The 12738-nt window shown below is 31.7% G+C and overlaps 1 protein-coding gene across 2 annotated transcripts in view; it reads left to right on the forward strand.

Moving 5' to 3' along the window:
- The first annotated feature begins 994 nt into the window (after window positions 1-994).
- LOC106662472 (uncharacterized protein KIAA1109) overlaps window positions 995-12738 on the forward strand; it is a 35194-nt gene continuing 23450 nt past the window's right edge. For both annotated transcript variants that reach the window (XM_024224914.1, XM_014386582.2), the window contains exons 1-25: window positions 995-1094; window positions 3428-3701; window positions 4774-4917; window positions 4979-5125; window positions 5193-5311; window positions 5378-5524; window positions 5599-5811; window positions 5884-5982; window positions 6038-6283; window positions 6349-6655; window positions 6727-6824; window positions 6905-7068; window positions 7128-7437; window positions 7495-7701; window positions 7762-7959; window positions 8021-8140; window positions 8208-8456; window positions 8808-8962; window positions 9035-9154; window positions 9214-9393; window positions 9448-9604; window positions 9660-9835; window positions 11942-12197; window positions 12248-12429; window positions 12493-12619. In XM_024224914.1, coding sequence (XP_024080682.1) covers window positions 3473-3701; window positions 4774-4917; window positions 4979-5125; window positions 5193-5311; window positions 5378-5524; window positions 5599-5811; window positions 5884-5982; window positions 6038-6283; window positions 6349-6655; window positions 6727-6824; window positions 6905-7068; window positions 7128-7437; window positions 7495-7701; window positions 7762-7959; window positions 8021-8140; window positions 8208-8456; window positions 8808-8962; window positions 9035-9154; window positions 9214-9393; window positions 9448-9604; window positions 9660-9835; window positions 11942-12197; window positions 12248-12429; window positions 12493-12619 — 4350 coding nt within the window. In that variant the 5' untranslated portion in view covers window positions 995-1094; window positions 3428-3472. The remainder of the gene's footprint in view (window positions 1095-3427; window positions 3702-4773; window positions 4918-4978; window positions 5126-5192; window positions 5312-5377; window positions 5525-5598; window positions 5812-5883; window positions 5983-6037; window positions 6284-6348; window positions 6656-6726; window positions 6825-6904; window positions 7069-7127; window positions 7438-7494; window positions 7702-7761; window positions 7960-8020; window positions 8141-8207; window positions 8457-8807; window positions 8963-9034; window positions 9155-9213; window positions 9394-9447; window positions 9605-9659; window positions 9836-11941; window positions 12198-12247; window positions 12430-12492; window positions 12620-12738) is intronic.

Genomic DNA, 12738 nt, shown 5'->3' on the forward strand with positions numbered 1-12738 from the left:
CGATAATACAAGTTGTAATAACTAAAAGATGTCAATTTATAAAATCGTAAAAAAAAACTTGACTAGCTATTGACCAACTTGGTATTTAGATAGTCAATAATAATTCTCCAGAATTGGTGAATTCATACACATTGATCATTAAGATCTGTTTCAGAATATTTTATTAAAAAATTTTATAGATGGAGAATAATATTAACTCATCAATGCTCACAATAATGTAAGTCATCTAATAAAAAAAAAATTAATTCATAAAATTGTAAAAAGCTTGACTAGCTATTGACCAACTTGGTATTTAGATAGTCAATAATAATTCTCCAGAATTGGTGAATTCATACACATTGATCATTAAGATCTGTTTCAGAATATTTTATTAAAAATTTTTATAGATGGAGAATAATATTAACTCATCAATGCTCACAATAATGTAAGTCATCTAATAAAAAAAAATTCAATTTATAAAATTGTAAAAAGCTTGACTAGCTATTGACCAACTTGGCATTTAGATGGTCAATAATTATTCCCCAGAATTGGTGAATTCATACTCATTGATCATTGAGATCTGTTTCAGAATATTTTATCAGCATATGAATAGATGGAGAATAATATTTAACTCATTAATGCCCTGTAATACGAGTCATTTAATAACAAATAAAAGTGAATTTATAAAATTCTAAAAGGTTTTACTAGCTATTGACCAACTTGGCGTTTAGATGGTCAATAATTATTCCCAAGAATTGGTGAATTCATACTCATTGATCATTAAGATTTGTTTCAGAATATTTTATGAGTATATTAATAGATGGAGACTAATATTTAACTCATTAATGGCCAGGTAATACGAGTCATTTAATAACAAATAAAAGTGAATTTATAAAATTCTAAAAGGTTTTACTAGCTATTGACCAACTTGGCTTTATGGTCAATAATAACATTCCCCAGGATTGGTGAATTCATAATAAAAGAGGGAAAAGTGCGTCATTGACATTCACCAAACAAACAGCTGTGGTTCATATGTCCCTGAAGACGACCAAAAGTTTGATAAGTTTATCTCTGAACGTCGGACAGGGCAGAAGTAAATTGACTGCCTGTGCCAAGTTAGTCAATAGTTAATAAACATCATTCTGTTTGTGTGTGCTTTCTTTGGTTTGACCGCTCTTGCGGCTGCTTAGAGATGTGGATCAATTGTTTATTTGACTTTTTGTTCAGCTTTCGCATGTAAATATTTTGAAATTGATTTGTTTGAAAATTTTGGTGCCTGCCTTGAGCCCTTTACCTACCTAGAGGGCTCCTTGTTTTTGGGGTGTTCTCTGATCTGAGGTGGATGTTCTCAGGTAACTGTGGTGTAAAGATTCAAGGCTTTGTCTATTTTCCCATAGCAATTATTATCAATGACAAGCGGGATTGCCTTGAGGTTTTTTCTAATAATATTAATACTATTTATAATTAAAATGAAACAATATAATTATAATTACCTTAGATTATTTTACTTAAAGAAATTTATGAGAAATATGTGTATCATTATGAATAACATTGACAACGTAGGTGAAAATGAAAGTATCTTTAAAACTTAGAATTATCTTTTTATTACAATCAAACTTTCCATTCATTAAGTAACCATTTAATTAAAAATTTGATAAAAATTACTTGGTCAGACTGCTTTCTAATCTTTGCTATTTTGTACAGTATTTGTTCGCCCAAAGTCTGCCCAACAATCTTAAAGGTTTTAATAAGAGATAAAATTGTGCATTCTTTATCAAAAATTACACAAAACGAGTTTCCTGTTTATGTCATACATAGGTATACAGTTTATTTGAGGACATTCATCCAGTTGAACGCTTTATAGCATTATTATTCAAGTCTTTTTTTGATTTCTTTAAATTTATCAATTCAAGTATTTATTTTGAGATAATTATGAATTGTTATCATTAAGAAATGCATTAGCAGCGTTGGCATTCATCAGAGATAGGATGAAAGTACCTTTTAAAACTTATCTGAATTGTTCCTGTAACCGTATACTAAACACACCTTTTATTAACATAAAATTTGATTGTTAAATGCAAAATAAAAGTTGTAATAGTTATCTTTACCAGCTTAACTTTGAAATTTGCTGTTTTGTTTTGGTTAGCTCTTATTTGTTTCAGCCTTTAGTTTACATAATTGATACCACCATATTTTTTGTCTAATCGTATACTACTATAAATTAACAAAGAACCAACAATTAAGTTGTACAACTTCACTATATTGTCAAATATATTGGCTGTTTTATTTGTCTGCCCTTCAATTTATTAGTCTAAAGTCTGTCCAACAATCTTAAGTTAAAAAGTTTTTAACATTTATAGTCATGTAATGGTAGATTCATGCGTTTCTTATCTAAAAAGCCGGGTCGGGGCGGAATATTGAGTACCCTATGACCTGGATTCTAGACAGAGGATATGCATGTGTGATTTGGTTGAGAATGACTAGTTTTAGGCGCCAAAATGACCAAAGAAGTCGACAGCGCCTAACTATAGTTCAACCTCGAGTCGCTCAGGCACCAAGGTGGGTGACTCCCCCTGATCTATCAGGGAGAGGCCAAGGGCCTCCTAGGAGGTCTCGTAATTCTATTTCTTATCTAAAATCTACAAAAACGTTCTTGTTTATAGTATATATATATATTTTTTTTAGGTTTGTTTGTCTTTCCATGGTTTTTTTTTTTTTCTCAAGTCGTGAATACAAACAAAAACAAAAATGAACTATTTCCTGTTTATGGGAAAAAAGCGAAATTAGACAAAGTGATCCGGCTACGTGTTCTTCACCTTGTAGACACTATTTTTTTTTAATTGTTTCCTATTCTACACTGTCACATTCATAAATTATTCATATCTCTTATTTATTGATTGTCAAAATACATTTCAAAAATATGGCTTGTTTATGTTTGTTAGTATACCGTGTGAGTTTTTATTAATGAATTGACTGTACACATTTTTCACACATCTATTTTTAAAACTGAGCGACTACTAAATTCTTTGATTGTTGGTCACACTTTTATTGATTGGTTTACTGTTTATAATAAAATATATGTGTCTGTGTACATACATTTATATTGTTTTCTGTGTATTGTACACAGCAATATTGAAAAGTTTTTTTTAATATTCTGCTTTATTTTTACATTAACTTTTTTCAACATTTTGAGAATTAGCATCTTATATTTTTTAAATATGTGGGTGTGAATTACTGAAACATCCAAAAAATTTAATGTAAAAATAAAGCAAAAAAAAACTGTAGCAATTTTTTTTAATAAAAATCAAAAACTATAAACATAAAAGAGACATGTTAAGAAAAACAAAAAATCCATGTTATATAATAAAAATTATAAAAAGGTTTAATTTTCGTTATCAATCTCGGTTTTAAAAGTAAGTGTTATGACTAATCTCTTTAATTGTTGTAGCAAGAGAAAATGATCACTTGAAAGGGATAAACAAAACAATTCAAGATGGAGACGATCGTTGAGACGACAATTCCAGAGCCTTCGTCATGGAACTCCACGAGTCTGAATTTGGACAACTTGAAGATGGACAGCAACTTTGCCCTGTTGCTCTGTTCACTTGTTACAGCCATGATGTGGGTCATATATATCACATACTACAACTCGAGAGTGATTGGATACATCATGACGAGGGCGTTGAACAAGCTTTACATCACCGAGGGATATTTCAAAGTCGGTGAGTAAACCCTTCAGTCTTTCATTTCATTTCTGTTATTTCAGGCAAGAAAGCATTTAAATAGTATGTGCATATAATTTTTTTAAACTAATTTTCAATGTCGTTTTTTATTTTAAAAAATTGACTCATCTCTTTTTATAATAATGATAGTATATTTCAAAGTGTATAGTACATCAGCTATCTTGTATTTGTGTGTATGTTGTGTGTAACAAAATTTTGTGCCCATACATACACCCAGTTTATTAAGTACAGTTTGAATAATTTAATAATAATAATGCTTTTTAATGCTCTATTTCTATAATTGTATTGAAAATTAATCAAAGATAATAATTCATCTATAAAGTATAACTTTCAAAATGTTATACCTGACACCATTTATGTATTTCTGAAATTTGTTTCTGAAATTGCATTCCTTTTGTTTTAGTCCCTACTATTTGTTAAACTGCAAAAATTCATTTCTCTATTATATTTATTATTTGTAAATTAATATGTATGTGCTCCTATACTGTATACAAAAGGTGGGCCTGTCACCATAAATCCGACATCATTTCACACGTGAATTAGGGCCTTAACATAAGCACTGCTATTAGCAAGCAAATTCAGCTAAACTAGAATGTAATTTTGTTACAACAAAGTATATACAAAAAAAATTGATTAACTCAAGCTAAATTAATTTGTCTCTTATCTTAACACCAAGATTTCAATAATTATATTTATATCCACAAACTTAATGTTTAAGTCTTCTACAATTTTAAGCATTTTTTGATCTCTTGTTGATCGAAGGAATCGAAAGGAATTTCTGAAATGAAAAAATTAAATTAAATTAAAGATCAGCATTCCATACACACACATTAAAATAAAGACAAATATTTTTATTATTTTTTCTTAGTTTATTTCCCTCATTAATAAATATTCAGAAATTATGTCAGCATTAAATTTTTAGTTAAATTAGTTCATTTAAATTGTAAGTGATAATTTTATCCTTACATTCTTCAATTTTAGCTTGTGATACTTTATTTCTTGTGGATTTATTGAAAGAAGTTGTAGTACATTAATTACTTTAATTTTTAAGGGTCGTTTACTCTCTGCTGTCTATCTGGAAAGATAATGTTCAGGGACGTTGTGTACATTACACATGATTATAGCTTGAGGGTTCAGGATGGTTGGATGATTTTCAGATGGTGGAGGTCTTATGTGCCAAAAGATGTTTCTGAAGGTATATGAATTTAATTAAAATGTTAATTTACCCCAAAATAATATTATCTATTTTGTTTAAGATTTATCACATTCAGACACAAGGCTTTCAGTTTTGCTAAATGGATTCGAATTACATGTGTACAATCGGTCCAGTGTATACAGCGGGCTTGAAGCAGCTTTTGGACTCGAATCTGGAATCATTCCTCCAAAAGAAGCCAAAACAGAAGGTATATAATTTATATTTACTAAGGTATTTTTGTTCTATATATTTACTAATGTTTTTTTCTCTACTAGCTTCAAGAAATCAGGATAATTTAGAACTAAGCCCAAGAGACACACCACAATCTGCGCCTAGATCTCTTGGGAAAAGCTGGCGTGACTTAATTCCTGTCATAAAATTTGACTTGTCTTCTGTAATAATTTGTTTTCTAACACTCAATCTAACTTTGTTTATACATTTATTAATAATTTTATTTTAGGGTCGAGTTGTTTTGGGAAATAGGCTAGTGCAGTCTACTTTATCAATCCAAGTAGAAGAAGCTCATGTAGTGTATTCAACTAAACCAGCAGCATCTAAACTTGATTACTTCATGCATTTTGCAAAGTGCAAAGCTGAAAACTTCAAGGTAAGAAATAAATAAAGCTTTTTTTGTGCCATTACTTTTTTTTTAATTTGGTTTGTTTTTTCTATGTGCAATAGGTCATGTTAGCCCCTAGTCCAAAATTCACTGGTTTGGTAGATGATCCTCCAAGATACATGGGTGAAGGGTTCGTCGTCCTTTCCTCAAATAATGTAGATTTATATTTTTATATGGATGAACCTGGTCTAGTCCCTCCTGAACCATTAATGCACGAACTTGCCAATGGTGATATAGTAGAATCTCAGCCACCTATGTGGGGAATGGACATTAAAGTAATTTTTTTTTATACTCTACCCCTCATTTGCAAATAGCTCAAAAGTTTAATTAATAATTATATTGGACAGTGTGGAAAAGGCACGGATTTCAGTTACGGTCCTTGGGCAGACAAACAAAGAGAGCATCTGTTTACATTTTTCTTTCCACAAGATTACCAGCCACTGAAGGTATTCATTATTATTACATTTAAAAGTATAAAATATTTATTCATTTTTGCGTTAGATAACAAAACCACCCATTCCTGGTGAGAAACGACAAATGCAATCATTTGATATTAGACTCAGCACACTCTATGATGCCACAATTGACATTCTATTTTCAAAAAATAAAGAAACAAATGCAGTTCATATAAATGTTGGCCCTGGATCGTATCTTGAAGTTACAATGCCCTGGGTTGTCAGTAATGATGGTTATACAACAAAAGTAACAGGGCAGTTGCTTCATTTAGAAGCTACAACAAGTTTACAGGTAATTTATTTTATCTAATTTATCTTTACATTTAACAATCGTTTGATAATATATTGTTTCTTCAGTATCGAAGTTTAGTCGAAAGTGAAACTCTAGAATTCACTGTCAAAGCGCACTTTCCAGTTAAATGGAACGATCATCAAGATTGGTCATTAAACCTGACAGGCTGCAAGGCATCAGTCTGGTTTATTTATGCACATAAAGAATTTTTTCAAGCTATGATTAATGACTGGGCTTCTAAAGCTAGACCTGACCTTCTACACTTTATACCCTACACATGGAAATTCACTCTATTAATGAAAGAATTTGAATTTATTATGCCTGCAAATGAATATAACTGGATTGATTGTTCCTCCCAGAGCCATGAAAACAGTAAAAAAAAAAATACAAGCCTTTTAATTAATGAGGCTGCAACATTTTTTCTTACTATTATGTATTTTTAGTGTTTATCGCATTTTGTGGGGATCTTTTTGATTTCTCATTTGACCTACCATTCACGGACTTCCTTCCGCCTAACCTTCCCTTGAAATTTTGGATTCAGGTAAGTTTCCTCCTTAAAAAATTACTAAATAGATTTACAAATTATAGATCGATATTAGCTTATATTTATTTTTTGCTAAGGGTGAGAGTATGGACTTGGCACTTTACCTGCCCGAAGTTTACACTTCAAGGTGTACACTTCTTTCCTTAGATCAAACTGCTAAATTACTTGGCCGAGATGGTAATATCATGGCTCCTAGGACAACTGATACAAACAGAAAATGGAGAAATATTTGCAAGAGAAAGTAAGCAACATATCATCTTTTTTAAATTTATAACAGCTTAACACTGAAATTAATTTTAGGGATGGTTGGTTAGACTGTTGGTCGGTACCTATTGTTGCACTCTCCATAAATTACATTTATCACCCTATGCCTCCGTTTGGCCCTCCACCTCAAGCAGATATAACTACTCCTGAGAAAGAAGAAATTCTACTTTCTCCCATGAGGATACCGCATACAAGAAAAAGACCTATAATAAGAAATTGGAGACAGGATGGACCTAGGTTTGATCCTACAACATTGCCACCTGATAAAGTTAGTCTTGAACTCGAGATTGGGCCTTCAATGTTGCTTATTTATGGCTCATGGATCAAGGGCTTTATCAATCTTAAGGTAACTCATTAAAATAAATAATTTATTTCTGAAAATTTAATATTTCGGCTTTTTAAGGAAAATATTTTTGGGGATGACCAAGTATTTACAGACATGAATGAAGCACCTCAATTTTATTTAACACCTAAAGCTCCTACAGTACCTGAAACGCCAACATCAATAATTGATGATTCTATGATGGTTGACTTTGATCCTAGAATTTATCGACCTTTAGAAGTTACAGTCTCAATAACTATGCATGATATACAAGCTCATCTAGTTAAGGTATTAAGATCTTATTGAAACTTTATAATTGATGTACTTTATTATTTTTATATTGTTTAGAACTGCACTGAAAAAGATCCACCTTGCCCTATAATTTTATTAGAAAGGTTTGGCTTTGAAATGAAGAAAGGTTACAAAGAGACTCAGCTGCAGTTATTGTTGTCTCCAGCAATACTTTTGAGTTGTGACAAACTCTCAAGCAGGACATCCAAAGAGAAACATTTAAACCAAGGACATCTAATGCTATCAGGGTTCCAGGTAATTGTTGCATTTAATAAAATAATTACAATATGTAATTTTGATCGTTTTGTATCGGCAGCTTCGAGGTCAAGCGATGTTCAGCGATGAAGGAAGGAGCCTGGAGCAAGAAACTTTAGAATATGCATGGCTTCTTGAATTGCAATTAGGAAAGCTTAGTGGAAAAATGACAACTCCTCAAGTAATTAACTATAAAATACAGTAATTTAAAATAAAACAATTTATAATATTTTGTAAAATTTGTTAAGATTTATAATTTGATGACATCATTGGAAGCACTTTTTCTTTTGACAATGGATGATGAGAACCGCTTAGTGCCACCTAGAGCACCTCCTCCGTGCCATCATGGTCTAATACCTGTACAGTGCCCAGAAAGTGAACCTTCTGGCACATACAGGTGCCCACCACCAGACCAGATCAAATATCGTTTAGTTCGTGTCGCAGTTGATGCCTTAGACCTTTATGTAGTCGAGTCAGGAACAGCAATTCATTTCTGGGTATGTAAAAGTACAATAGACTCTCGTTATACATACCAAGCATCACCGCAAATAATAGGAAAACCTCAAATCTCAGGCTTCGAAGTTTTTCTTCTATCTGCATACCAGACATTTTCTGTATTGCGTATGCCTATTGTCAATGTTATGTATGAACTTATGTACACATAGTTTAGGTTTTACGTACAGGTTTTACTTTTCCTGTGATTCACCATGTTCCCACACTCTCCTCATTCCCACTTTCCACTAGAAGTCAACTATGGGGGCAACCGCGGATAAGTGAAAGCATGGATAACGAGAGTCTACTGTATTGGTGATTTTTTAAGGACTGCGATAAAATTGTATAATTTTTAGGCTGCACCTATTAGATTTTCAACTTGCAACCTACATGGAAATAAAGTAAAATCGGGTCTCACCGGTGTCATCCCTTCCATTAAAGTAAGACAAATGATTATTACCAATCAACTATCAGCAACAAACACAACTGGAAGTGGGAGATCACAACATAAGTAATAAAATAAAGTGTTTTGTAAATTTAATTTAACAATAATAAAAATAATTATTAATTGTTTATGCCTTAGGTGTAATAATGAGCCAGATGTTTGGCTTGAAGTAGGATCCATTTCCCTCGGCCCCCTCATTTTAGAAGCAGCTGTATCCCTGTCGAATACAGACCACAATTTACATCTCGTTCAACACAGGTATTTTATTTAGGCCTGATTGAAACTGATACATGCATTGTATTGTAATTTAATTGTAGATTTCTGAAGACACATGATGAAAGGACAAGAAGATTATGGCTCCTCTGGCCGGGTGAAAAAACAGGAAAATGTGGCTGTATTGGAGGTTGTTCTTTCTTCGGTAGTAATGCGAACGGTGCCAAATTCTTCAGGCCAAGTCGGCAAGATGCTGCAGATGGAATCAACATTGCTGCTTTTAGGTAAATTAAATCTCCATAATTTTAAACTGTAAAATTAATCAATTTTTTTTACAGGATAAATGAAAATGGAAAGGACCCAGGCTTTGGGCAGAGCATACTACATGAATCTCAGCTTGTATTTCACACTCCACCGTACAATTCGAATAATGTTAACATTTATGACACTGTCGGTGTTTGGACTGACACTCTCACCAGACCTTCCGCCTTTAAGGTACACGGATTCGATGTACATTTGATTGAATAGTCTAATTTCAACTAATTTACAGTTGAACAGCGGTTTGGAACCATCAGATAGCCCGCACAGTGAAATCAAAGTAGAACGTTCAAGGTCTGTAACTGATCATCACAGGGATAGGCGAAAAGTAGACACACCTAGTCCGGTAGCAAGTATTAAATCTAGTCAGCCACGTAGATTTTCTTATACATCTACTACACCTAACAGGTACTTTTTTTATTACTCAGATAAATCAAAATCTTTAAAATTAATCTGAGATAGCTTTTATTTATTGTGATTCTTTTTTCTCTTTTTCTTTGAATTTTAATTCATAATTGAATTACAATCTAATGAAAGTATGTAATAACAAGATTATCTTGAAATTATATATTCAAAATTATTGTTGTGATATATCAATTTTATGAATTACAAATATAAATGTTAATGATCTTCATACAGTGCAGTTTATTAAAATTTGTGATTAAAAGTTTACATTACAAATTACATAAATAATTCTTTGTGTTCATTTTTAACCTCTTGGATGGTGCATCATTTAAATTATAAATTAAAGTAAAAAATAAGAACTAATGATGTTGGTGTTCAATTCAAGTGCTGCTCATCAAACATATGATCACTCTAAAATACATCATTTCGGAAATAGTCAGTGACCGGAAATATAATGAGTTTTCGAACCGTTTGCCTTCACGAATAATCTGTATCTTGGTATTGTCTGGATGAAAAAACAAATTCAGCTGTTATCTGGCAAGCTTTAGCTATTTTAAGGTCATCAGCAGGACAAACAATCTTAAAGATGTGTAAAAATTGACATAATCAAGGTTTTAATAGATGGTTTCATCAAGAGGACCGCAGTGGCAGAGTGGTTAGAGTATCTGACTCATTGCCCCACTGACGGTTCTGGGTTCGGATCCTGGTAGAACCCTTGTTTTTTTAATTGAAAAATAATTTAAAAATGTATAGTAATGTGGTTTTTTCACCCAGACCATATCAAGATATAGATTATTTGCAAGTAAAAAAGTGGTTGATACATCTAACACTTTAAACTATAACTAAAATTACACAACCAATAAACTTTAAACTGGCAATTTCTTCTGTTAAAGCACTTTCTTTACATATACCTAGCATAAAAGTTTAATATTTGTTTTTAATATTAAAAATGTATTCATTATGTAGCATATTGCATATTTTATAATGAGAATAAAATAACATATTTCATAGAACCAAAGGTTCTAGAGTTGATTGGCTATTCTTTACTTTGGGATTTCTTTATGTACTTAAATATTTACATTTTAAGTTTGTCTCTTTGTAGAATTAATTTTCTGATATAGGAAAAAATCAATATACATACTAATATAATAATTTTTTTAAATGTACTAGAGACTATATTTTAGAATGAATTATTACTGAACCATGTTTTTACCTTTACTCCCCAAACTGCAGCATAGAGAAAAATCTCTTATACGTTTCTACTCCAAAATGCACACCTGTAAAGTGTACTGAGTCAGTCATATCTCACACATTCAAAGCATAATCTACTCTGTCAAGTTGTCTAACAGTAAAGAGAAAGTACCTATACATAGTTTTTCATAAAAATTTCTGTGTTTAGTTCATCTACATTGTAGTATTCATGTTTTATCTCTTTTACAAATTAATTAATATTATCGCACTATTGACAATAAGTGTGTGATGCATTTTAATTTTAATATATAATTATGAACAGAGTGTAACAATATTAATATATTATAGCTGTAAACAGAAGTATTTCCACCTTGTTAGGTATGGTTACAATTCTATCAACGTGGTAGATGCAGTTTAACTTGATCGTAGATATAATTATATATATGAGATAAAATGAGTTGCTTGAAAAAGTAGGGGGTAAACAGTACAGTACAAATCTGTTACAGTTTAGTTAGAAATGCATGTTAATACAACTAATTACTAGAAGCAGTTATAATAATTTTTTCATTAAAAAAATTAAAAAATAGTTTGTATTGTAGCTAATTATTAATGTGTGTTGGTTAGTGACCGTTAATTGATAATTATTCAGAAATCGTGAGATGCGGTCTGGCGTGATGTAGGTATCAGAAAAACATTTTCTTTATCGTGCCAACGTTTCGATCTTTATTGAGATCATCTTTAGGGCTCAATAAAAAAACGTTGGCACGATAAAGAAAATGTTTTTCTGAAACCTACATCACACCAGACCGCATCTCACGATTTCTGAATAACTGATTATTAATGTTACAATTGTTGGGTTGAAAATATTTATCCCTTTTTTGTACAAATGTTATGATTTTAAATTTCATATGCACTTAGGAGTTCAACAAATGGTCATGGAAAAGATGTTCCATATTCAAGGCTCGTAGATTCAAGCCCGACAAGTCTTTTGCCACCAAAGCTAGATTCTGATTCAAGGCTACATGCAAGTGATAAAGCTAGAAGTATCTTAAGTGTACCTGAAAGTGAAATTCAGCCAAAATCGAGTATCTCAGATTCAAAGCTCGCAGTTGATTATTTCAATTCAACAGCTCAACAGTACAACGCTCTTGTTAACAGCGCCCTCGCTCAGGTAGTAACCCGGTTTTTCTGTTGAAGTGTTGACTCAAATTATTGAAATTTTAGTGCACAATTGATCCTTCTGAATCTGAACATTCACTACAAGAGCAGCTCGTCCAGAGGACGATCTCCATGTGCAGCGAAAACCAATCTGAAGCATTTTTTTCAGCCGAAGAAGACATAAGCCAGGGGTTGTTACCTGGAGGAAGTAGATCTTCTTCACTTAGACACTCTATAACTTTATCAAGGTAAAATTATTACAAAATCAATTTAAATGCTAGCAATTATCTAATACTGTTCATAATTTTTAGGAAACCTTATGGAAGTGATATGAGCATTGTTGGAAACATGCCACCCACAATTGGTGCCCAAGTTTCGAGATTATGCTCCCACAGAAGCGATCATGAAATCCACACACCACAACATCGAACAGATCAGGTATTTTATTATTGAAACAAATAATTTAATATAACTGGTTAATGTTATCACTAAAATATCTGAAATTATTGATTTATTTTGCAAATTGGGTATATGTAATAGAAATATTGTATGTCTAA

This window comes from Cimex lectularius, unplaced genomic scaffold (genome assembly GCF_000648675.2).
Source record: "Cimex lectularius strain Harlan isolate CLEC.00 unplaced genomic scaffold, Clec_2.1 scaffold43, whole genome shotgun sequence".
In the NCBI taxonomy this organism is placed as follows: domain Eukaryota; kingdom Metazoa; phylum Arthropoda; class Insecta; order Hemiptera; family Cimicidae; genus Cimex; species Cimex lectularius.